This window comes from Mus caroli, unplaced genomic scaffold (assembly GCF_978045245.1).
Source record: "Mus caroli unplaced genomic scaffold, Mus_caroli_1 scaffold_2, whole genome shotgun sequence".
Classification (NCBI taxonomy): Eukaryota; Metazoa; Chordata; class Mammalia; order Rodentia; family Muridae; genus Mus; species Mus caroli.
The window spans coordinates 131,059,494-131,086,577 of record NW_028227257.1 but is presented as its reverse complement, the minus strand read 5'-3'; the positions used below and the strand labels follow the sequence as shown (position 1 = coordinate 131,086,577).

The 27,084-nt window shown below is 45.4% G+C and overlaps 1 protein-coding gene across 1 annotated transcript in view; it reads left to right on the top strand.

Annotated features, from left to right (window-relative positions):
- The window catches only part of Kif5c (kinesin family member 5C), a 158,126-nt gene extending 131,042 nt beyond the window's left edge, over positions 1–27,084 (top strand). The window contains exons 22-26 of the mRNA XM_021184624.3: positions 1,083–1,154; positions 4,049–4,153; positions 8,978–9,194; positions 10,470–10,586; positions 23,459–27,084. Of these exons, the coding sequence (XP_021040283.1) occupies positions 1,083–1,154; positions 4,049–4,153; positions 8,978–9,194; positions 10,470–10,579 (504 nt within the window). The 3' untranslated portion in view covers positions 10,580–10,586; positions 23,459–27,084. The remainder of the gene's footprint in view (positions 1–1,082; positions 1,155–4,048; positions 4,154–8,977; positions 9,195–10,469; positions 10,587–23,458) is intronic.

The following is a 27,084-nucleotide window of genomic DNA, read 5'->3' as shown; positions in this document are numbered from 1 at the left end:
GAAACTAATGCATGCTTGTGTAAAAAAAAATATCAAGAATCAAGAGTTCAGTTCCCAGGATGCACACAGGGCAGCTCATAACCACCTGTAATTTCAGCTCCACATGATCCAATGCCCCCTTCTCAAACCCTCCAGCACCTGCATTTATGTATGCACATAGGCATGAATTTCAGACCAGTCAGAGCTACAGAAAATAGTATTTCCAACTAAAATATATATATATATATATATATATATATATATAAATTATACATACTTACATGTACATATGTATGTATGTATGTAGACAAAGACTTGAATAGAAGGAAACGTTTAGATCTTCTGGTTTTGTTACCAAAGAGCAGCAGGTTTGGTTCAGGCGCTTGTCTCCTCACTCATAGTCTTAGAAGTTCATTCATAGAAAATTATCCAAAATGAAGGAGGAAGTTGCAGTTGCTGGCTCTTGGGCTGTGAGCTCATATTAGCCATCATACTGACCACTTACTGAGGCCAGAAATTGTCCTAAGAGATTCTAGGTCTTCCCATTTAGTCTCAGTGCCAGTGAATCTTCATCTCAAAAATGAGAAAAGGCACAGGAAGTTCCAGGACTTGCCCAGCGCCACCAGGTGGAGAGTCTGGGAACTGCTCATCCCTGAGTTGCTGATGTGAGGAAACATACTTGTGGACTGGGGCAGTGGTGGGTGAAGAATCATGGGAAGTCCCAGCCAGTGCAGATCAATCATGGCTACCTTTGGTTTTGCATGCTGGTATGAAGTGTAATATTTATATAGGGAGTAAACCAAACCAAACCAAAAGGAGAGCCTATTCTGGCAGGTAACATCCTAGGAATGTTTGTCTGGCTCCATTGAGAGCAGAGTAGAGGAGCTGGCTGTGTTCTGGCTTACAGCCAGTAGTCAGAGTTCCCCAGTTCCTGCACCGTGTGAGCTGAAGAGTGGGCAAGGCACAGATGGTACCACGGCAGCAACAGTATCAATGGCAGCTCCAACATCACCGGGGCAGGGGGGAGGGTAACGACATCTCGAGCAAACGCTGCAGCAATTCAGTCTGTCACCCCACTGACTATGTGCAAAAATCTCTTCCAGTCTAGAGAACTCCAGACCCTTCATAACCTGCGCAAACTCTTCGTCCAAGATTTGACCACCCGGGTGAAAAAGGTGAGTCCTGTCTGTTATTTCTGAACAAGTTGAGGAGAAAAGTTGGAGCCCGTGAAGCATCATCCCTTGCTTACATTAAGGCTGGTTATGCTTAAAAATTAATTGCCTCATGCCAGAAAACCTTATTAAAAGAATGTGCTTCTGGCTGAAATCACTTCAGAATATTTTGCCATCTGAGTTCCCTTCTTAGCAAAAGGAAGTTATAATGTTATCCCTGGCTGGCCTTTATTTAAAATGATGACATATATTTTTTCTGGCCCCACTGTGTGAAAATCACTGCTTCGGACCAGAAAAGTCTGGCATTCTTTTCAGAAGACAACATGGTTCCCTAGCGTACAAAAGAGAGATGGACAGAGACTCAGGTTTGTCTATGCAGTGTGTGGGGTGCGTTAGTATTGAGAACTCCAGACCCTTCATAATGTACTTGTTTTCCTAGCCACCACAGTAGGTTCTGGCATCCCTGCATTGCAGGTGTGAATCTAGGCTTGGGTGTGATTGCGGGACTGAAAAGGCTTGGGCATAAGTCTGCAAGGTCTCGGAATCACGTGATCTTAGAGAGTCTCCAGATTGCTGACTCAATAGCTCAGCTCAGAAACTTAACTGAGAAGAGTGAATGCAGAAGAGGCACGGGCAGGTTAAAGGAAGGAATTAAAGCATGCACAGATGTTCAGTAAAGGCACACACGGCTGGGTGGGAGCACACCCGTGTGTACTCGTACACATGGGTGTGTTTGAAGGAGCAAAGGAAACAAGGTCAGATAGAGTGAAAAGGGAATGATTGGCGGAAGCAGGTGTGAGAGGGACAGAACTAATAGCACTGATGTGTGTCCTGCTTGGTAAAGAGAAAGCACTGGTTTTTCCCACAGTTCAGAGAGAGTCGAGCTGGAAGCATTTGCAGGGAATGTCAGCAGAGTGGAAAGAAGCCAGATCTGATGGGCTAGTGTCGTCAGGGAGGAGGGAGGAGAAGGTGGAGCCCGGGGAGATGAGATTCAGCCAGTTGTGCTTAGAATCTACGAGGGATAAGTTCAAGGAGATGCTGAACAGTGCAGTGCATGCCCAGCAGGAAGCAGTGTGCAATTGGCAAGCACCTCTGACGGCAGCACTGTAATATCCAAAATAAATTCAAGACTACCCAGTACCTTCCCCCTTCAAAAGGACTTTCCAAGCTGTAGTAGCAGGCCAAGTACAGAACCAGATAAAATGCTGGCTGACTAAATAAATAAATAGAAACATAGTTTTAATGGTCAAAATTACTTAGCTTCTAAAACAAGATTAACAATTCCCCTGCCCCGCCTCACACTAAAGATACAAGGACAGACAAAGTAAGAGTCACCCTATACAAACCAACCAATGTCTAAAAGGGTTATTGCTACACCAATTAAAATAAGCCAAACTACCCTGGTGCCTATATCCGGCCCTTACAAAGGTATACAAAGTGTTCTTTCTTTGTTCTGGGTCTCTCCTCTGGCCTGCGTGCTGAGAAGGGGTTCCCCAACATGTTGGATAGGTAAAATCCTCCTGCGTTTTGCAGCGATGGCGGTCTCTGTGGTCTTTGCCAATGCAGCTGCCAGAGGCCCATTGAGTGAGGGGCTTTTGACAAGCTACAACAGCATGACTCTAGCAAGTTGAAATCTTGCTAATGCAAAAGGCAAAGGCAGAGACTCCTGGGAGATTTTCAAAGCCTGCACAAAGCCTGGGTGGCAATGGTTAGTGCATTGTATGAGGAGCACACTCTACAAAGCACATATTACCCTGGGGCCTGCACCAGGCAGGAGGATGAGGCCAGGATAGGTGTGATGGCCTGGAAGTGCGCCTGATGCCAGCTTAGGAGACCAGTGAAGAAGAGCCCTGCACCTTGGCGGGAGGAGGGTGCTATCCAGAGGAAGGTCGAGAGGTGGAGTCAGAATCTCCTGACTTCATTTTATAGAACTTCCTAAGGATGACCTAGCTTTAGATTTCTGCTCTATGGGCCTCTGGCAGCTGCATTGGCATCACCTGGGAATTTGCTTAAATACATAATATACCACAGAGCTGGACTCAGAGATGGAGGTGGGCTAAGCACTCTGAGTTTTAGTAAGTGCCCCGGGGTTCCTGATTCGCAGTCATGTTTGAGAGTTCCTGCTGGGGGCTGAGCTGATGGCAGAAACAATTACTCTACTGAAGAAGGGTGGTTTCTTCTGCTGTTCCACCAGACAGGCATGCTTTGCTGTCTTTGAATGTCAGGTTGTGTTTCCACATGCATTTCCCAATTTATCTGTGGCACCTTGCTTGTCAAGAGTATGGAGCGGCCGCCAGTTTCACGATCTGATAAATCGGAAGGATTTTCTCAGCACCTGGCTGCTGTGATGGGGCTGAGCCTGACTCATTCAGGAACTGCATAGCTTTGGGTGTTTAAGAGACAAGCAGAAGCCGTTAGGCTCCCCCAGTGGCAACAATGGCGCTGGCTGACAGGCTTGGCAATTTCTCATCTGATCTTGATGGCTAAGCTGAACTCGAGCCTTATGCTTATTTTCACACTGGATCTTCATAATAAGTTGTGAGCCTTTTTCTTTTGAAAAGAGAAATCTTTTTATCTGCAGGGGAGAGGAACATTTCGTTAGAGAGAAATGCGTGTGCAGCATACAAAAGCAGATCTGAAGGCAATCTTATTCCAGCATCCTAAAATACGGCCTCACAACACTTCGGTGGAAAGCAGGGAAATGTATCGGATGTCCCCTGATTGGAGACTTTGACAACTGCTCTTCATTTTCACTTTCAGACTGTCCTTTGGGGGGAGGTGTTGGGTGTTGAGGATTTTTCTTTTTCAGAAGTAATAGTGTATCTTAAACACTGGGTAGGTGACTGGGGAGGGGAGGGGAAGCGGGTCATACCACTGACTGTCATGTGTGGATACAGAGTGTGGAGCTGGACAGCGATGATGGAGGGGGCAGTGCGGCCCAGAAGCAGAAGATCTCCTTCCTGGAGAACAACCTGGAACAGCTTACCAAGGTGCACAAGCAGGTGAGTGAGCCCTCGGCACCCTGGCCCGGCCTCTGCTCTCTCCCGGCACAGCTTTGGCTGGTTGCCTGCAACACAGGGAGAACAGTTCTGATGTCAGATGTCTGTTCGTGGTCAAAGAAAATGTGTGCTGGAAAAAAAAATGCAGTCTTCAAAAAATCCCTGGATCTTTGCAGGAAAGGTATTCCTGGCTACTAAGGAGGTGGTGGTGGTGGGGGGTGATCAGTCAAGCTTCAGTATTGAAGACCAGTCTGGGCACCATAGTGATAAGAAGATGCTAAATCTAGGGGGAGTTAGGGTGAGGAGTGAGGGGTGGATGTGATCAAAATACATTGTATATGTTCTAAAAGAATTAATAAACAGAACAGGAAAAAAAATAAGCCCATGCCTGTAGCCTCAGTAACTTCCTTTATATATGAAAAACATCCTCTGGCTAACAAGATAGCTCATTACATAATCATGTGCTGCATGACTGATGGTCTGAGTTTGGTCCCAAGAAATCCACAGAGTAGAGAAAGAAAACTGACTTCTGCAAGATGTCCTCTGACCTCTGCACATGTGCCCACACATACACATATGAGGCAAGAATATATACTCATATATCCCCATGTATGTGTGTCTACCCTTGGATACTGACTGGCCTTGTACTCTCCCATGGCATCTCTTGGGCTTCTCTGTAGAGCAGAAGTCTCCATAGAGTGCATCTGCTGATCAGGCAGGTCCCTCAGTTTACATCTAAGGAGACTTTGCTTCCTTTCACAGGCTGTGGTGTGGTTTGAATGAAAATGGCCCCTGTGGTCTCATTTGAATGCCTCCTCACCTGGGAGGCTCACTATTTGGAAGGATTAGAAGGCCTCTTTGCATATAGGTATGGCCTTATTGGAGGAAGTATGTCATTGGGAGTGGACTTTGAGGCTTTGAAAATCCCATTCTTGGCCTAAGCTTTCATCTGCTGCCTGTGGGTCAGGATGTAGAACTCTCAGTTCCTTCTTCAGCACCACGTCTGCCTGCATATTGTCATGCTCCCCATCATGATGATAATGGACTGACATCTAAAGCTGTAAGCAAGCCGCAGTCAGTCACTTTCTTTGATAAGCGTTGCAGTAGCCATGGTGTCTCTTCACTGCAATAGAACAGTGACTAAGGCAGGTGGGACCCAGAGACTGGAACCAGCATCCTCTGAGCTCTGTTGTCCTAATCCCACCTCAGCCATCTTGGGAGTCCCTTAGAATCATTGTTCTGACATCTGTCCAGTGTGACAGAGAGGAATAAGTATGTCCAGTAAACCAGTGATTTAGGTAAGCCATTTGCCCCTCCTTTCTATAAATGCCAGCATGTCTGTGACTCTTCCCTCTTTAGGGTTTGGTATGGGGTACAAACGGTCTAATTCTTTTGGCTACATGTCACTTCTCTTGACATGCTAGATCTGTTTCCATAGGGCTGGTGATGGCATTTTCCCCAGAGAGAAGATGGCAGATCAATATAGTGAAATCATTCAAGCAAATTGATAATGAGAAATACAGAAGCAAAGACTGCCAGGCATCTTGAAATCTGGCTCTGCAACTCATTATTTTATTCATGAATTCAAGGAATATTTATTAAAAGCCAAATCTTCCAGGCATGGAGCTGCTGCTGGCATAAGCAAAACAGGCCAGAACAGCCGTAGCTTGCTTTGATAAAGCTTTTTCTGATTTTTGATCCTTTCCCTGATCCATCTGGATTCCAACGATTGTAATTGTAGTTTAAGTGCAAAACCCTGGGTACTGGCTGTAACCAGGCTTGTGGCTACTTTGTGGGTTTTTTTCTTTCGCTCTTTCAGCCCCCTAATACTAGATGGGAGAGAAGAAAGGATAGAGGGGAAAGGAGGTGTTGTTAGACTACTTCCTGCTGGTTAGGGGTATCAAGTTCCTTGGAAACTTTACTCTTCATTGTCAGGACATCTAATTTCTTCTTGTTGTTTGTGAGTTGCACATGACTACATAACAAATCGCAACCAAGAACATCCAGCAAAAACCCAACAACCCACACACTTCTCGGGGCCCTAGCATTGATATATCCTCTGAAAAGCTCCCAGAATTCCAAACATCACATACTTGTGGAACTATCTGCCCCTGGCAAAATCACGCCCCTGCTAGAGTACAAGGCACACCATAATCAGCTGCTGTGGCGCAGCCTCACACATATCCCCACGCCTGGGATTAAAGCGAAAGCACAGTCTTATAATACTGATATATATATATATTAAGAAACCAAAATTCTCAGTGCCCTTAAACACTAAGCCGACTTTCCAGCTCACCTTTAAACCAAAATATTACACTTCTGGTCCTTAAAGATTTGTAGCCATCTCATGATGCCAAATGCGTTTAGTTAACCTCCAGGAATCCCCTAAGTCTTACCAACTCCAACATTGTTTGAAAGCCCAAGTTTGGAGTTTGCCCTGAGACTCAAGGTAATATTTCAACTGTGAGCACCTGCCTGGGAACAACACAACCAACAAAATGGTACGTGTGTTTCTAACATGCTGTGGCTCAGAGTCAACATTTCTAAAAGAAGAAACAAGGGAAAAGCATGAAAAGATTGGACTAAATCAAGTTAGAAACCCAGCAGGGCAAACACCAAACCCTACTGCTCCATTTCCAGCATCTTGGGTTTGTGATAGCATCATCTATGTTCCAGCAGGCTTGTGTAGCCCCATCCCTCACACTCTGTTGCCATGGATACCTGTGGGCCCTCTCTTGGACTGGCTGTACTCAGTGCCTGCACAGCTATGGAAGCTTAGGCTTCACCTTCACAGCTTTATGCACAACTCACTCATAAGTTCCACACAGCTAATCTTTCCGTAATGCACATTGCTCTTTGGAAACTGGTTGCAAGTTTCTGTGACACCTCCCCTCTGCTTTGTATGTTACATGCCTTCAAAATTAGTATCCTGTAAATGATACAAAGTTCTGCTATCCACTCAAAATGTAGCTTTGCCTCATGGACCCCAGCTACAATGTTCTTTGTGTGTCTTCCAGGCTGAGCCTGAAGAAACACTTCCCTATGTGGCCCTACATGAGCAGTGTGCCCGAGAAGCTGTCTTGGTTCAAGTACTCTATTTCAAAGGAAAGTTTTCCAACCATGTTTGTGGGTATGGTGAGGATCTTTCCCTAAAGGCAACTTTTCTTCTTTCCCATTTCCAGTGTTTGAAGTTTTTCCTTAATGGCTTTAATCCCTTTAACAATTACAGCCACCTTGTTTGTACCAGCGCTAACCTTTGCAGCTCCTTTCCTTGCCAGACTTCAACTTTTTAGACCTTTCCACTCCTTGTCACGGTAAATCTAAGAACAAAGAACAATAATCATGCAACAGCCTGAATCTTACACTCTCTTGAAATGTTCTTCCCAAATTAACTTGTCCATAACTTTTGAATTTAGCTCTGCTTAAGATTTCAAGAGAGAGAATACAGATCACTATTGCTGGAGTCCAGTGGGGCAAGGCTACATTTTGAGTGGATACAATACACAGAGAATACAGCTAGATTTTTTTTTTCTGTTTCTTTTTGCCATTCATGTTATAACATGAGTATTCTTTAGGTTGGTTCACAACAGAGTCTATAATGCTCATGTCACTTCATGAGCTTGGCCATCACTGTCCTCCTTTCTATTGGCATTCTCCAAACTCCCACGAGAATAATCCACTAAGCTGTGTTTATGGCCCCAGAGGGCCCCTTAAACCTGCAGGTCTATGGCAGGGCTCTTCCACGTTCCTCACATAAACTGTCCCAGAAGCCCAGCAGGCTTCTCACAGAGATGCCTTCCTACTCTGGGTTCCCGCATCTGGGTTTGTAACTGTTTTCATTTCTTTGGCCAAATACCTGACAAAAAAGAGGTCAAGGGAGAAAGGCCTGAGGGCATGGCTTGAGGGTAGAGACCCTGAAGATGGGAAAAGAACGATGGAAATTGGCTAGTGGCTGTGCTGTAGGAACTTGTTCATATTTGGACATTTCAGGAAGCAGAGAAGATGAACACTGATGTTCATCCAGCTTTCTTCTTTTCCCTTTTCCTTCAACCTGAGACCCCAGCCTCTGGGATGACTCTCTCCACGTTGATGATGGAGCATGGAGAGAGTCTCTCCCTCCATTAAACTACTTTGGAAATGTCCTCAGAGACATATAACTTACCTTGTATGTGCTTCTAAATTGGCTTGTGTTGACAATGACAGTGAACTACTGCAAAGTTCAAGTGAAGCATCAATACTGTTTAGTGGGAGCAGTTTCTAAGTGACTATCTCACTATGGTCCTTTCATTTTATGTAGGCAACACCCAAGATTCGGAGTGGCTCAGCTCCTTCCACCAAGTCAGATGGCAGGAATGGTAGCACTGGCATTGGAGTCCTCCATTACCTAGGGTCCTAAGTCAAAAGGAACAAACAGTCCCCTCCTGTTTCCTTCGAGCCTCAGGATATGTCTGAGCTAGGTTTTAACCCAATGCCAGTACAGACCGTGATCTGCAAGGTCTACAGAGGACTCTGAAAAGTGCCCATTTACTGACTTGGAATTTCTCAGCTCACAAGTACATCCTAGAGTAATAAATTCCTCATAGCCTCTTCCCTTTCCAGACACACTCAAACAAGAATACACCTGCCCTGTGGCTGGACATGGCTTCTACTTTAATGCATCCCCCTTATTACTGCTCCTGTGAGTTGGAGTTATATGGACCATCAAAGACAACCTAGTAGGGTGATGGTCCGGCTGCTCATCAGGTTTGTCTCTTCTTCCATGTCCTTGTCCTGCCAGGGAGTAGCACAGCCTTGTTCAAAACTGGCTTCTTTGCCTTTCTGCTGCAGCTGGTTCGGGACAATGCAGATTTGCGTTGTGAACTCCCCAAGCTGGAGAAGAGGCTTCGTGCTACCGCAGAACGTGTCAAGGCCTTGGAGAGTGCACTGAAAGAGGCCAAGGAGAATGCCATGAGGGACCGAAAGCGCTACCAGCAGGAAGTGGATCGCATCAAGGAGGCTGTGCGAGCCAAGAACATGGCCAGGAGGGCACATTCGGCTCAGATCGGTATGTGTGTACCAAGGGATAGGAGTAACAGTGACCTTATTTGGGATTTCACTCACCTGAAAGGATAGGATAGAACCAGTGGGACTTGGAATTCCTGGCGACCTGGTGTTCATCCTGGAAAAGCATGAGATTCAGACACCACTGTCCTCCTGAGTATAGGGTGCTCTTCAGAACCATGTGCTGAGCCTCAGAAGCCAGTTGTGCTGGAGCTTTTGGCTGTAAGCAGAGGCACACTCTTGGAAATAGTATAATTTATGAATATCTCGCAGCAGGACCATGAAGAATACCATCTGTCTGCTTCAGGGAAATCCTCTGGCTTGGAAATAACTGCAGAGTCAGGCCAGCAACACTGAGTACTGTTGTTGCAAGCTGAATGGTGGGCTAGAGTTCAAGCCCCAAGGCCTATGGAGCTGGGCGCTTTCCTCAAATAGGAATAGTGGCCGTAGATGCTCTATCATAGATGCCAAGCTAAAGCCAGAGGGATAAAAGGACTTACAGGTGTTGTCTAGAGTTATTTTTAATTGAAGCATCCTTATTAACTTGCAACATTATTTCCCATAAGATATTGTTTTGTAGCTATATTGTGAGACAGCCCCTTTGTGTTTCCACCTTAAAAATCCCTTAGATTAGTGATACATTGAATTTATTCAGTTTCTTACCCTTTGAGAAAATTGTGGCCTCTTTTCTTGTGAAATCTATAGGGAACTATGGATCTACTGCAGATAAAAACCAAAATCCCTTGCTTCTAGCATTTATTTATTTATTTATTTATTTATTTATTTATTTAAAAATTTCACCCTTAAAAATAAGATGATTAGAGGCTAGAAAGATGGCTCAGCAGTTAAGAGCACTGGCTGTTCTTCCAGAGGACCCAAGTTCAATTCCCAGCACCCACATGGCAGCTTGCAGCTGTCTGTAACTCTTGTTCCAGGGGATCTGACACACATTGGTCAGATATACATGCAGGCAAAAATATACAAATTATGTACATTGCATATAAAGATATACAATGTACATAAAATACAAATAAATAAATTATTAAAGAAAAAAAGAATCTTTGTTTTTTAAAAAGAAAAAATAATAGGATTATTAATATATAAGTTCTCTCTCTCTCTCTCTCTCTCCCTGAATTATGTGGGGTGCCCTTAGTTTATTTCTCAGAGGCCAGACCTGCTATGCCCAGGAAGGTCTGGGGTAAGTAAGCGGTGCATGTTGATAAACACATGACTGGTCGTCACCAATGACGTTCTTCTCTCTCCTTTCTCTGGGATATAGCCAAGCCCATCCGCCCAGGACATTATCCAGCATCATCTCCAACAGCTGTCCATGCTGTCCGAGGAGGAGGAGGAGGTGGCTCTTCAAACTCTACTCACTACCAGAAATAAACGCAGAGTGAGTCCTGCAGCCTGGGGTATTTTCTCTTTGCAGCAGCCCCGGGGCCTACCTAGGGGCATTGCCCTCTTGACACTCTGAGACCCCACCCTGGCCTTTAGCCATATTCTCTAATAGAGATATGTTCATCTCTGTTCCAGGAAGAGGGCTGGGATCCAGGTAAGAGAAATCTGGGCCTAGCTTTGCCAGCACATACAACCAAAGCATCCTCTAGCCACAGGTTCCTGGGCTGGTGCAACTCTGAGCCAGGCATGGCCTGATCACCTCTCGGGTTGATGAGTGCTTCATCTGGGGTTTGGTCTGTGGGACTTCCCTCCGCAGCTGAATCTACAAAGCGAGACAGAAGTAAGGGGTGGCTTTAAGTCTCAGGAATGGGATACAACGAGTGGGTTACGAGTCATATTTTTATCAATATTGTGAGCCTCGATAAGTGGGGGTTTGAAGAATGTGTAGTTTATATTTAAGTTCCTACCACTCGGATGTTCATTATTGCTCTGACAGTAAAAGAGAGATATGCTTTTGGAAGAGAAAGAGGAAGTGGTATGTCTGTCCCTAGTAACCGAATACAGAAAGATTCCCAGTCAGGCTGGCAGTGGATAGTAGGGGGCTCAGAAAACCGCAGACTTGGAGTGTGTAGATGGGAAGGGATGGTCACAAAGTGACTCCTGGGCTCTGAGCCCTCACTAGGGAGGCTAGCTGACAGAGCAGGGGAGCATCAATCAAGGCATGCCTTGGTGATCCAGAGCAACTGATTTTGCCAGTGCTTTTAGAATCGGCATTTGAAGTGAATGGTCCAGGGCAGAATGACGGCATTACTAAGGCCCAGCTGCAGGCTTCAGGAAGGGTGCTTCTGTGTAGCTTTACATAAACAGCCAGGAATTAGCCAATGTCTGGCCAGATGAGTGGGAACCAAAGGGCAGGCCTAGGCAGTCTGCACTGGGGCAACACACTAGGAGTATCACAGTGAGTTGGGCTGTAAGTCATCCATTCAAGTCCAAACTGTGCTTCTAGTCTGAAATAAAATCAAATTGGATATTACTGAATTGTTTTTGATTGCATGTTGTCAGGACCAAGGACAAAATCTGAAAAGTGGTTATTTGGGGCTATTTAGGAAAAAAAAAGGCCTCAAATTCTTGTGTGGGCTGGAGGCAGAGAGCAGGGGTGGGGTGTGCACTTAGCATGTAAGGGACCTGGGTTCAGTACAATGCAACAGTAATAAAGGTACCAGCTTAGGTGGGTAAAGGACAACAGGCCAGGCTACTAGTGGAGTGGGGCCTACCCAGACCTCTCTGTTTTTACCAAGAGTGGCCAGTGGTTTTGATATCCAGCAAAAATGTAATACCTACTTCTCTGTAGTAAGCAGGGCTCATATACAATGATAGTTTCTCATGGGCAGGAAGTGCAAGGGCTGGGTATAGTTAGTAAGGTCTGTAGAGACCACAGAATCTCAGACTATTAGACTCTGTCCTCTGTGGGTGCCTCCTTTCCTCAGCGTTGCCTCATGGCCTCCAGAATGACTTCTGCTAGACCTTCAGCTCCATGTCTTCTTTCCAGGAGTTGTATCCCAAGAAGAAGCCAGGGTGAGACAAAGGCAGCTCTCCTGGCCTCAGCAGCCTCCCTCAGAGTACCCATGCAAAACTGAAGTCTACATCCTCATGCCTGGATCAGAGGCATGTGGCCACATAGGAGACTAGAAAAGGCAGCTTTATCTGGGTACATTGGTACCCCAAAAGGGAGTTATTGTTGTGAGCATAATCCTTGCAATGGTAACCTAATGGGTGAACGATCTTTTCTGACTCCTGGTTTAGAAGACTCAGTGTCACAGAGGGGACGGTGGTAGAAGAAGCTTAGTTCCTGGAGGCAGGAGCACTGTACATCATGTAGGGTCAGGATGCAGAGAAGGCGGCAGGAAGAAGGGATAGGGAGAGGTTTCAAGGACCACACCTCCTAACAGTTCACTACCAAGTGTTTATCAAGCATAGGCTACGGGAGAGGGATTTAGACTGCAACAAGAGTCATGCTTTTAAGAGAATAAGAGTGGATGATGGGGTGGATACTTAGCAGTCTGGGCAACATGCAGTGTGTAGTTTGTCATTTGATAAAAGCACCTTGTGAGCTCTGACCTTCCAACAAGTTCTTAGTAAATACACTGACCCAGGGCTTCCAGACTATGTTTTAAATCCCTCCTCATGGAATTCAGTAAAACTCTGCCAAACCTACCCAAATCCAGGTAGACCTGGGACTTGCTATGTAGCCCAGACTTACCTTGAACTCACAACAGGCTGCCTGCCTGAGCCTCCTGAGTGTTGGAGTCACAGGTGTGAGCTACCACAGTAGATTTAAAACTCAACATTTTGTGTAAGGTGTACACAACCAAAGGTTGATTGTTTGTCACTGGTCTGACCTCTTATACTGGAGACTGAAAAGTCACAACTTCTCTGACCCAGAACTTCAGAAGGGGTGACCTAGATGTCTATCTAATGCCAAGCATTAAGCTACCATATCACAGCAACGGTATGTTGTCACTAAGAGCTCCACCAGAGGTTTTGAGTTTCTGTAGTGTGCCATCATTTACGAAAGGAAGTTTCCCTCTATGACCAACTTCTGAGAGCAACAGTGATCCACTGGCACAGATATTTAGAAAGCAGCTTGACAGCCACATCACATATCTTTAATAAAACCATGATAGCTATTTTCCACTGTGGCCTGTGAACATCCCCAGCCTCAGATTTTTGTTGTCTCTAACAGTACCGGAAGCAAATTCTCCCCTATAGAGTGGGGTTTAAGTCTAGTTGGAAAGCAGTTTGTTGTACCCCAATCATCTGTGCTGCTGTTGTACCTGTAGTCACCTCTTGCTTGGCACTTTGATAGCATGGCATGCAGGGTCCAGAAGGACTGGTGGTGACGATTCTCCCGCAACAGCCTGCAGAGCACCTTGCAGCATTATGAAAACCAGCCAGCAAGGGGGGAAGCCTCAGTTCAGTCCCAGCCCGATTTCTCTGTTTTGTAATCGACGCATGCACCCTGTTTGCCAGTCAGGTCTCACCATTTAGTTCTGGCATGGAGCCAGCCGCAGTGGCCAGTTTTCCCTGTTTGGGGTGGGATGGGGTGGGGAGGTGGAATTCTCTGTAGCCGATGACAACTAGAGAGTTAGCCCAATGCTGTCACTGAGATTTTTCATTGTGATTATGTAACAGTATTTTGGCTTATAGGAGTGTTGTCTCCTGCTCATGCAGGATGCCGTCCTGTGTGCTCAGCAGCTGCCTTAACTGTTCTCTCACATGCTTTTATACATCTGTAAGACACTCAAGAGTTGGTGTTCTATATCGAAGCCTTTTTTACAGAAGTAGGCAGAGCCCTTGAAAAGACCATTGGCATCCATTTCAAGTAGTGCCACCAGTCTTAAGTGGCTAAGGGCATACTAGAAAAGGGACCTTAAGAAGATCTAATACAGTACAAAAAGATCTCATCACATTTACAAATTATTTCTTCAAAATTGCAACATTAGAAACTGGGCATGGTGGTGTGTATTTCTAATCCTGGCACTCAGGAGGCAGAGGCAGGCAGATCTCTGCGAGTTTGATGCCAGTTTGGTCTACAAAGTGAGTTCTAGGACAGCCAGGGCAGTTTCACAAAGAAACTCTGTCTTAAAAAGCAATCAAACATGATACTGTGTTAGTATGTGGTATGACCTTTGTGAACTCCTGCTCAGCCTTTTAGAAGCCCAGTAGCACAGCATTTGTCTAACACAAATCTTGCTTTTGTTGCTGGCCCGTGCAGTGCCCTTCTCTGTTTTGCCTCCTTTCTCATTATCTTTGTTGATTTTGCTGTTGTGTTTTATGAACCCAGTTTACGTGTTGACTGTGTTCAGATCTCAGAGCCTCTCTTACATCATAAGGGTCACCAAAGCCACCAAAGCCCCCAGCTCTTCCTGGGGTCCCCATTAAGTCAGTCTCTTTTTTAAACAGGCCCACCAGACCCAAGCTAATTCTCTTATTGACAGGCACCTGTCCTTTTATCATCTTCTGGTCCCTCATATTCATGAGGACCTCACCTGATGAAAACCTTGAGTTTGAATGGTCTCTATGAGCCAGTCCATCAGACATTGGTTTCCGTCATGTTGACAATTCTGGTTCCCAGCTTTTGTCCCAAGAAACTTAGCTTAGCTGCTTCTTTGCTACAGGACTCAGATTGCTCCCATCTGCACGCATGCCCCACAGCCTTACAGGCCAGGCCGTGACAGGCCCTTCTTATGGCCTGTGTAGAAATCTTTCCCAGTTCAAGAAGCTGAGAGGCAGATAGTTCCTGGGTATCATGGTCTTGCACGGGTTTCTCTGTGTAGCTGTGACTGCCCTGGAACTCATTCTGTAGACCAGGTAGACCTCAAACTCAGAGATCCACCTGCCTCCGCCTCCTGGGTGCTGGGATTAAAGGCGTGCACCACCAGCACCCGGTGGCACGGGCCATGCTAAAGGATCCCATGCACATGCTGAGCCATTCCCCTGTATTAATGGTTAGACCTAAGGGCTGTTTTGTTTTGTTTTGTTTTTTTAAATCACTTTTACCTTGTTCTCTTCTCCCTCGTTAGCTGACTTCTTACATGGGCTCCATCTTTGTGGATCCCACAAAGTGCTCTTCAACAGCCTGTGTTGCATTCTTGTACCCGTCCATAAGAGGTGGCAAGGCAATACCTCCATCTCATTTAAAATAGGGCAAATATAAAGGCAAGTGATTACTACTTGTTCTTTTCCCATTTTTATCTTGGTAAACCAATGAGACTCATTAGGGTTACTTACAAGAACAAGGATGACTCGAAGACAGCTGCCTCACTGAAAGCCCACTCCTGCTGGGACCCTGGTCCTCTGCATGATTTGTAGGTAGCTCAAAGACATCTGCCTCACTGAAAGTGAATCTCCTTTGTAGTCCTTACTACTTACCTAACTTTGCTGGGTTAGGAGGAATGCTTATATATCTGGTCAGTTTCAGGGACTTCCTGAGACTTGTGGGTTGCTTCCTTCCATAGTCTTAAGAATGGAGCTTTTAAATTTGGAGGAAATTGCTCCACAGCAGGTGAGCAAGAGTCTAGAGCTCAGCAGAGTCCAGAGTCAGAGGCCTAGAGAGTGAAGCTCCACAGATTGTGTTTACAGTCTGATGTTTTAGAGTCCAGGGTAGAGGGAAGAGTGGAAGGTGGACTGGCCTGAAAACTGACAAGTAGGTCATGGAAAGGAGGTGGCACGAGGGTAAGATCTGAATAAGAGTTTGTAAGGTTCCAGGGAGACAGAGACTAGGTAGTTGGTGAAAGCCAGATGGTGGTGAACTTGGGCAGCTTTAGGCAGTCTGTGTGGAGCTGGATGGCGAGTGGCTGCTGGTGCTGATGATAGTGACAGTGAGGAATGAGACAGCAGCTGTAAGTTACATTTGATGGAAGCCAGAGATGTGGAGGATGTAGGTTGACATAGGTGTCTATCTCAAAAAGCAGATGATATTGTTTCCAGTTATCAACTGGTGGTATCCATCCAGCTAAGGTGGCAGAGGTGGAGGTGCAGATGCAGCAGGAAGGTAGGTGGGGTAGGCAGAGGTCAAACTGCTCAGCACTGGGCCTCCCTTTTTTTTTTTAATATATTTTATTACGTATTTTCCTCAATTACATTTCCAATGCTATCCCAAAAGTCCCCCATACCCTCCCCCCTCTCCCTCATTTCCCTACCCACCCATTCCCATTTTTTTTTTTTTTTTGGCCCTGGCGTTCCCCTGTACTGGGGCATATAAAGTTTGTGTGTCCAATGGGCCTCTCTTTCCAGTGATGGCCGACTAGGCCATCTTTTGATACATATGCAGCTAGAGTCAAGAGCTCCGGGGTACTGGTTAGTACATCATGTTGTTCCACCTATAGGGTTGCAGGTCCCTTTAGCTCCTTGGGTACTTTCTCCAGCTCCTCCATTGGGAGCCCTGTGATCCATCCACTAGCTGACTGTGAGCATCCACTTCTGTGTTTGCTATGGGCCTCCCTTTTTTTCCAAGTAAGAAGCATAGATTATCAGCAGTGAGGGAGGGGAGAAGGGCTGTAGGCCTGAGAAGAGAGACAGTGTGAAATGGTCCTCTCAGGGAGCATGGAGTATTTGTCTGAGGCTCCACACTGAGTGTAGACACCCAGTTAAATATTTATCCAGCTCTCTGGTTCTGAGGGCCCTGGAGATAGCTCCTTTTCTTGACAATGCATTGGCAACGCAAATGAGGACTTATTCCAATGTATCCACCAGATGGCACTGTAAGGGCATTGCTGAATTCACATTCAGCAGCACTTCAACAACACATTTGTCTGTAATGTGTGCCCTGACCTCCACCCAAGGGTGTGTGTGCGTGCGTGCGTGCGTGCATGCATGTGTGTAGGGGATATTTATCGAGCTACAGCTATATAGAGGTGGGTAAAATCTATTTATCTCCCATATTTCCCTTATATTTAACTGTTAGATTTTCTTAAACATGACTGGTAAAAGAATATTTCTAAGAAATACAATTCTCAGAGGTCCCCAACATTTGTTGAACTTATTTTATTACAATACTTAAATATTTATAAATTCAAAACAATACACGTTCCCTGTTCTTACATATTTAACACAGCCATAAAGTCAAAACAAATTTTAAAATGACATTAAAACAAAACCACAAGTCAGAAATTCAAACCACTTAACCGTATCATAATTTAACAAAAGATGAATTGAGTTTTCATCGAAAATAAACAGAAACGTGCAGTGTGACCGTATGCTTCCGTTGTGAGTCTGACGTGCCCTCGCTTGCATGTGCCTTGACTGGACCAAGGTGTCACACTCCTTCTGTTAGAACCACGCCATGCCTCTTCTTGTGTCTGGAGTGCATCGCGTTCCTTTTGAGTGGCTAGGCTGGAGACAGTTCAGGTCAGAGAAAAATCAAGTGTGAGGCTGTAGGTATATGGTGTAGGGTGTGACCATTGATAAAATGTCTGGTGTAGGGTGGTATGACCATTGGTGAAATGTCTGGTGCCATCTCTGGAAACCATAATGGTATCCTACAGAGACTCATGTAGTGTTTGGGACATATATTTAATGAAACAAATAAGTGTTTTTTTCTGCTCTGCTTTTATGTTTGAGACACAAGGAAAGCACTCGAGCAGCCCCTTCCATAGCCTGACAGGAACCCCTGGTTAGCCTGCCTTTTCCAGAGGAGCTTAGGGGTCATGCTATGACCCTCTGCCTTTGTTCCACGTGACATTCCATGGACTATCATTGAAGGATACCTGTCCTATATAGATTCTACTTCCTCAGGATCCCTAATGTGAATAAAATAAATAATTATGAATTATTAGTGTAAATCCTTACATGCTGGGTAACGGGATGCAAAGAGATGTACAATAAAGCTATACCAAATGCTCACTGCTGTCTGCTGCCTCAGTAGTTATCCTGAAATCCTGACTGCTGGGCTGCCTGGCCAGTGCACCTCTGTTCCAGCACAGACCTTGGCCTTGCCCTGATGGAGCCATAGACATAGAATGCACACACTGCTTTCTAGACTCCTCACAGTAAACTGGGCTCGTGCAAGGGAGACTCCAGATATTCAGCAGGGAGAGGAAAGTCAGTATTTCTAATGCAGGCCTCTCTTGCATTTTTTTCTTGGTTCCCAGTGCTCCCACCCTTCATCATCTTAATACACTTGAAGCTGGAGCCATAAACTTCTGGCGCAGTTATGGTATGAGTGTGTCTTCCTTTGATCAGAAGAAATTCCAACCTCCTCAGACCCCCCCCCCCCCCAACTTCTCTACTGCTTCCCTTCCTCCATCCAGGCAGAATGGCGTTTCCTCTCTAAGCACTTGGCTACTCCAACACCAAAGCCCTTCCTTTCAGGATTTTGGCTTTGGGTTGAGCTTCCCAAAAGGCCGCTCACTCACTCTGCCCTTGTCTGTCTCACTCTCCTGTCTTTTCATCTGTGACTTTTTGTCTTAATCACCCGAATCCCATTTGTCTTGCTCCACTGTTAGGGTGACTCTTCACTGTCTCCCCTTGTGACACCTAGTCACAAGTAAATTATCTTGTGTGTCCCCAAGATGCCCACACAGCTACTTGTTCCCAGCAGAAATGGATCATACTGTGCGGGAGGGCAGACCAGATGTGGCTGTCAGCTTAGCCCCTGAGACTGTGACACTGAGTCTTACTGATGGCATGCAGGGATCCTCCAGACAGGTGCAGCCCACCTCTTGAACCTCCAGACCATTCATGGTGCTGCTCTAAAACCCTAGCCATTGGTAACTGGATGATTGCAAGGTTCATCATTCAAGGAGCTCACTACAGGCAGAAACAGTGACTGGATTCCGACCGAGGTGGTGCTGGATCTCTTTGGTCTGAGCCTGGTTCTTACCCTCTGGCCAAGTCACTTTGTCTTTGTGCCACTGTGTGGTCAGCAGCTACTTAACAGGTCCGTGGAGGACCAAGTGTGTCAGTGTGAAATTAAGGTATAGGGTCTGTGTGCCTAGACCAGGCATTTGCAAGCCTCATAACCAGAGAAAAAGTGCAGATTTTTAGGGTAAAAGTTCGGGTTCCACTGGCAGCCCTGGTACCCTAGGCTAGACCACCTTCCCGGTATACCAGGCAAAGAGATGGTAATGATAAAAGTCAGAGATAGATTTATTCAGTGTTGCCACACTAGGAAAGGGGACAAATAAGGTCCCACTGCCTCCTCAGGGTTCTTGGCATAAGTTGTACATTTACACACAGGGAGAACTGGGTCAGGAGGAGAGAGGTGTATGCAGAGATGGGCAGGTCCTGGGCAAGGTGTGGTCTGGTTTGCGTCAGTTCTGGTTCTGGAGGGAGATCCACAGAGGCCCTTATTGCTGGCGGGCCCAGCGTTTCTCAGAAGATGGTCACTTCTACTTCAGAATATAGCCATCAAGACCCTCATGGAAAGTTGCCTTCAGGTAGCAAAAGGGGGTCCAGGGCTTCAGGGCTTCAGGGTAGGAAGTTAGGGGGTGAGGGTTATCATGTGGGTTTTCCTCTTCCTGAAACTCCATTTGGACAATGGCATCGCTGTGCCTTTAGTCTTGAAAGGGGATGAGCTAGGTTAGACGGGCTCTGTGAGCAGCTAACGTGCCAAACTGAAGAGGTATGTGGAGGATGCAAAAGAAAGCAGGAAGGCAGCCGGGCGTGGTGGCGCACGCCTTTAATCCCAGCACTCGGGAGGCAGAGGCAGGCGGATTTCTGAGTTCGAGGCCAGCCTGGTCTACAAAGTGAGTTCCAGGACAGCCAGGGCTATACAGAGAAACCCTGTCTCGAAAAACCAAAAAAAAAAAAAAAAAAAAAAAAAAGAAAGCAGGAAGGCACAAAAGACCCAGACACCATGTTTTCATCCGGCTTTCCAGTTACCTCGTGGGTCCACAGGAGAGTCAGTGGTTAGTAGAAGAAGCAGCCTCTGGTCCTGTTTCGCTGCTGTTTCTGCGCATGCTCACACCACCTAACCAGGGCTTCTTATTCTGTGTTCCAAACAGAAGGGCCAAACTAAGGTGGGCCTGAGACTAGGAACTTGGAGCTTCTGTGTGCCCGTTCTTGAAGTTTTGACTTTGGATACCTTGTGTATCCTTCGAGAGGATCAGTGGTACCAGAGGCTTTAGTATCTATTTGTCATATGTATCATATACAATTTAAAAACTAAAACATTACATGAATGATTCACTTACATAAGTTACCAGAAGTAAACATTTTTTTAATAAAAAGTTTAATTTTTAATTTTGTGTATGTCTGTGTGTGGGAATGTACACATGAGTACAGAGGCCAGAGGAGGATTTAAATCTCTTGGATCTGGAATGACAGATGGGTGAGTGAACTGGCTAAGGTGGATGCTGGGAACTGAACTCTGGTCTTCTGCAAGAACAATATGTGGTCTTAACCACTGAACCATCTCTCTAGCCCCTTTACTTTATAAGCAATTGATTTTTATTTAGTTATGTGTCTGCATGTCTTTATGTGGGTATGTGCATATGAGTGCAGGCATAACCAGCATTTTTAAGGAAAGATTCTTTTTTTAAAAAAAACCCTCAGCAAGTTGGCATTATTTTACATTTTCGTAGACCTCTTTGTCTCCTTTAATGGATAGCAGCTACTTCTTGGATCTGCTTGTGCCTCCATGGCCTTGTGCTCTCCATGGCCTTGCCTGGAGTATATGAAGACAGCAGCCACCCTTATCACTTCAGAGAAGATTCTTGGCTGTTGCGAGAAGGGATTCAAGGGATACAAGGGTCCTTATGTAGGAGTCTGACAGGACAATATGGAAGGCATTAAAGGAAACTCAGACAAGAACTTAGCCAAACTTGACCTTTAGAGTACTAATCTTACAGTTGTTGTGAGGTCAAAAGGAAAATAGTGTGTCTGTAGGGACCAGGACAGAGGGACCTGAGGTGGGCAGTGCTGGTGGCCTGGAGATTACCACCCAGAACTCAGACGGCGACTCGGTGGCACCAGGAAGACCTTGCTTCAGTAGTCTGGGTTATGCACTTCTCCTGGTCAAAAATGCGGAACGGTTCCTCCGTGGCAGATTGTATCGCCACGATAAGCAAAGGCAACTGGTAATTCTTATAAATGGGGATTGAACTGTAGAAAGGCGAAGGGAAAGATAAAACTATGTACTGTTTGGATTAAGCTTAAATCTACTGCAAGCAGTTTCAAAAGCCAACGTTGAGGGTTGGAGTCCAAATCTGTCTTGCAAAACCCTTCTGTGTATAATTAGCTTCTTTCTTCAGCCTTCTCCGCCCCTTCTAGAGCAAGGTGATTTTATTTCCTTTTAAATCTGGCCACATGTCCCCACTCTGAATTGCTGGCCGCAGATTGGCTGAGCCTCGGGTCAGTGCACTGCCTGGTCTCTTGACCGCTGGGTGAGAGAACATCTCTTCTACAGGCCTGGGCAAGGAGCTTAACAGAAGCAGATCTTCTGCTTTTCCATTCAGCAGCCTGTCACAGTCCACCTTTCTCACTGCCCCTGAAGTGAATAAAGTAAGCCTCCATTGTGGCTCCCGTTTCTTTCAAGCTGTCAGCCCAAATGTGCTGGAACTTGTACTGGGGGGCGGGGGTGCAGTGTGGGACTTGAATACCATCTTTCTAGTGGAAATCTCCTCCCTTCATGGTCTGCTGAGTTCTTGAGGCTGGGCCACAGCATTTGTGTGCTGAATGCTTCCTGTGTCAACATGGGTTGCCTGTTGTCATTGCTGTAGGCCATAGTCTCCAGTAAGGTCTGCAGCCAGCACCTCCCTGCCTGCAGGTACCCAGGAAGACCAATCCCTTTGCCCAGTGGGGTGGTGCGTTTGGAGGAACGAACCCTTAGGTGAAGTAGGATCTCGGTGCTGCTCTCCAAAACCCTTCCTTTGGTTTTCAGCACAGAGTAGATTGTAAATGACTGTGTCATCTGCACTCAGCAGGAAGCACAAACTCTCAAGAAAGGTCAAATGTGAGACGCGTCCTCCCTATAAACTGCTTTATCTCTCTGTAACTTCTAAAAATACAAGATTATCATCAAAGGTTGTTTCTACTCCCTTTAATCAGGATGGTTGTAAGCATGGGAAATGACAGACTGAGATTCCTGCATATTTACTCTGTGGGTCCAGGAGAAATGGCTATTCTTAGAAAGCACGAACTGTCCCCTCACCTGCCAGGTTTCTCTTCTGTTCCATGCTCCTCTTTCCTTTTTTTGTATTCACGCATAATTTATGTTGTGTTTATTTACACAAAATATGTGGTGCTGCTTCCACTATTCTGAATGAGGAGGCTGTAGAGAAACAACTTGGAGACAGTACTGTGGCAGGGCTGTGAGGCCTCACAGGTGGACAGAGGCTGGAGGCAAACAGGAAGTAGTACAGTGTGTCAGGTTATGAAGTCTCGTTCAGACTCGGGAGCAGATGAGTTTTTCTTTGGCTCCATCATATTTCCTGTTCCACTTCCTTAGGCTTCCTAGGACAAGGCTGTGCCTGCCCATTGGGTTCCTTCCCCACCCCTTCAGCCCAAGGGTTCCAGGACCTCTGCCAGAAACCCACAGGACAGATTACAGATGGGTCAGGGCCCCATGATGCTGCCAGGGATTGACTCTTTTGCTGTGTTGAGTGTCAAGCTTACAAGAGTTAGTGGAAGATGACTCAGGGCTGGTTTCTAATCAGGAGAGGTCTAAGACTCCCATCCTGGGGACCTGCCCAAGGTCAGATGGACAGACCTCTACTGAGAGTAAACTGGAAGCGGGTGTTGTACTGAAATCTTCATGATGCCATTGGTGTGGAACACACTTTCAAATCAGTTCTCTCTTTCTAGAATGCCTGGGTCAGGACCATGCCTGACCTGCCTGGTGATGTGTGTCCTGGTTAATGAGTGATGTGTGATTGTCCCCTGGGACAGGAAGTGCTTTGTGCTATTCCGATGGCACACAGATTCAGAATGTACTGACTTTTGGAAGAGACTACTGTGACTGTGTCAGGACAAAATCCTTAGATGCAGGATGTAGGAAGCTCTATTATCCACCATGTTAGCCAAGTCTCAACTGAGAAGCAGTGAGGGCGAGCGGGAGACACCAGGCTGAGCACACGCATGGTGGAGTATGTGCCAGTCCCTCAGTGGCAACACTGTTGTGAAGAATAGCAGCATTCGTACATATTGAAGCCGTATTTTAATACTGGACTACAAAAATGTATCCTTGAGATTAGGTTTTCCCTTCAGTTTTACCTTTTAATGCAGATTCTGAAAGAAATAAAATAAGAGGCTCGAGTTGTACTTGTATTGGACAGCTCTGCTCAAAATGTCTAGACTGAAACAGACGTCTGAGGAGTGAATCTGCTGACCACTAATGCCTGTGTTCTCTCTTTCATTTTTCAACAGATATGACTCCACGTAGCATGAAAAGGACTGTATTAGTCACCAGTTCCTTTCTGTCTCCTCCTATACAGTTTCCGTTTCTTTTTACACTTGCTTGCCCAGCCGTCTATAGTACACCAGATTCAGGTGTTTGCGCTGTGTAGAATTTGTGTGCACAGATACGTGCTTGGATCCTTCTCCTAAGAAGTTGGAAGGAGGGGGTTATGCAATACCCACTTCCTGCTCAGACCTCGCCACTTCTCAGCCTCCGGGGTTGTGTGGTCTCTGGAGGCCCCTGCAGTGCACTGGCCCCTTGGAATGGAACGCCCTGCTGTACCATCCTAGAGGGACAATCAAGTGCAGTGGAACCAGTGACCACGCTCTGCCTCGACTGTCTGGTTTCCTGTAAAATAAACACATTACTTTATATTTTTAGGGAACAAAAAAAAAGTGCTGCTATAGGGTTCAAAATTTTCATTCTGAACACTTTTCCAAAACCAACCCCAGAGAGCATTTTAAATATCCTGGTCATATCTTTGGATCTGTAAAATAGACCTTTTAGTATGGCACCTGTTAAAATGCAAAGCAGATTCCTCCAAGGCAGAAAAACAGTTTGACAATAGCAGTGTAGAATTTGCTCATTCAGACACATCTATGAAAATACGAAGAGTCGTAGAATTCACCTCCAAGCTGCTCGCTGGTGAACCTGCAGTGACTAGTCCTGGCCAGCCCAGTTGTTTGAACATCATTCCTGTACAAGAGTTGAAAATGCTGCAGAATTGGGTGAGTGGAGATGGGGCTGCCTCCCCTCCTCACAGCTTCCTCCGGATGCCCTGGAACCTGCCTTGGGCTAGCCTCTTTTTCTAGCAAACCATCGCGTGCTTGAGGAGATATTCCTAAAGAGATCCAGCGTCAATACAGTAGTTGGAAAAGAATTCCCTCAGGGGAAAGTCATTGGTGAGATTTATGCCTTGTCTGTTTTTATTGTAACCTATCATTGCAAACTGCTGATTTGAATTCTTTCTTTGGCACCAGATAGGCTTTTTCTTCTTTGAGGCACAGTTAGGGGGGAAAAATCAGTATAACTAGATTGGGGTTTATTTGTTTGGGGGTTTTTTTTGTTTGTTTTTTGTATATTTAATTATTACTTTATTCAGATCCATGAATCGAAAGGTGACTACGTCCAGTTGGGCATACTAAAAGGATCAGTTGCCAAGTAGTCAAGCATTTCAAGAGAAACTGACAGGCTTCAGTGAGTCACTACTATGTGCTGCTATTTGTTTTCATGAATTTGTGGTTTAGATAGTAACATCTCCATTCATCTCAGAGAAATGACCCATCCTGTCATCTTATGTGCCCAGGAAGTGTGAGCTCGCACTGTCTTCTGAAGCTGGTACCCCTGGAGTAAGGGGAGACTCTAGGCTTTCTCAAGGCTGTGAGGGTGGGGTAGAAAAAGTTAATGTGTGTGCTTATGCACATGCTTGTGGGAAATGCTGAGGATTGTGTATATTACCTTCCGGATTCTGTTGTATAGACCTTTCCTAACACTGATTTGACTTAACTTATTTGTTAGATGTTGCCCTTTATAACAGTGTTTTGTTTTTAATTAGGTGTGAAAAGAAGACAAGTTCTATTGAAGTATTTATTTTACAAAGATGATTTTGTGTTTACCTGTGTTCACTTTGTTTCATGTTGTTGCCACTGTTGGCTGCTATTGGAGTCTGATGGAGGGGTCCTTTGCAGGGCAAGTCTGCAAACCCCATCAGTACCAACTGATGCCGGGTTAGAAGCTTGCTGCCTATGTTTGCTTCTGACTCGGAAACTGAAACGTTGGCCTTTAAGAGGGCTACCAATGGAATGCTTCTTGTCTAGAGGACCTGCTATTGTCTTTTAGACTTGTGTTTAGAAATTGGGTACAGGTCAGTAATACCTCATTCTTGGCTTTCATTAGCAGCCATTGTAAAATGGATGATTTTAGATTCTTTCTAAAGCACTTTCCCCCTAGGTTCCCATTTTCTACTTCTGAAGAGTTGTGGGGCACTTTCAAGTTTTAAAAGGCAGCATTCGTTTGTAGTTCACATTACTTGATCTCTACAAGGGCCTTACAAAATTCACTGTACTTTTATTCACAGAGAAAGTTGGCTTTGATGTCTTTTAGAGATAATTCTGCTAGTTGCTGATCAGCCAGTCAGTTCATCTAGCGCCAGTCTTTATAAGACCTCTAATCGAATTTTCTCACACTGTGACTAAAAGCTAGGCATGTCATTGGAACAGATCATGTGGTTTATTCAAGCAATCCCTAATCTCACATTGTCTATTAATTCCTTTATCAGAACAGTGTGCTCTCAGTCTGCTTTTTTAAAAGGCCATGTTTATAAAGTTTTCATTGTTTGACAGGCTGTTACATCCTATATTCTAGCTGTAAAAATCCCACTTCTGAACAGCCAAGTGGATGGCTCCATTTTGTCACATGTTTCACATTGCTGGAATGTATGCCAATGTGTGTTCTCTGAATAATTTACTATCTCATGCCTACTTCTTGAAAGTTTACTCTGAGATGCCGTAGGAGTGCAGCCAGATGGTTTAGACAAATAACCTCCGCTTGCCAGCCGTTGGGGTGATGATTAAGAATGTTATTGAAGATAGTGGTTATGGTTGGGCTTATAACGCCGACTGCATTTGATCAGCTCCTTAGAGAATCCTGAATGTAGGTCTCATCTCTTCAAATGCTGAGCAGTTTGCTTTAGTGGGCGTCAGGTAAAACAGTCAGAGGTGTTAGCCTTTTAAAAGATGGAGAATCACATGGTGAAGAATTCATAGAAGTGTTGTAATAAATGAAGGGCTAAAAATGTTTGTCTAGAATGTAGATCCAGTGGCACCTTGAAGCCTCCAAGTCCATACAGAGATGTGATTTTTCCGTCTCAGTATGCTCCCAAGGCGTCACGAGAGCTTGAGGGAATGGGGTTTGTGTCAGCTTCTCTTTCCTAGAAGAATAGCTAAAGGATCATAAAGCTTCAGTCACCCCCTTCCTTTGTAGGGCAGGCACCATGGGGACTCTGGGTAGAAGACATTGGGGGACGCTTGTCATTGGCAGAAGTTTGTCATTGGGCAGGTTTTACTCCATTGTCCCATTCTGACTTTCTTGAGCAAGCTAAAGAACCACCACTGTTTAAAACTGCTTCCTAACAACTGTTGAGTAAGACCAGGTAACTGCCAAAGGCAACACTGGTCTGTGAAGTCTGCTTATGTACTGAGAACTGTCTATCAGCTTTTAAACACTTCCCATGTGTGCAGACAAAAGGGGAATAGGGCTTTCTGTAGAATTCTATCTGTCTAGTGTGTAAAGTGTCACGTGTACTGCAGATGTCTGTTCTCTGGGCTTTATGTTCTGTACAGTAGATTTCATTAAGAAAAATTGTGGACAAATTTGTTTCTGTGGTTTGATGGGGGAGATGGCGATGTGTATTTAAATAGCTATCCTGTGAGATAGAAATGTCCCCAAAGATCTGGAAGTAACCCTCCCTGGCCCTCGGAAAACTCTGGCTATCTCCTAGGTTCTAAAATGAAGATGTATGGATACTCTGGCAGACTGCATGTTGTATAATTTGAAAATACTCAAAACTGGACAATAAAACTGAGTTAAACTTTGA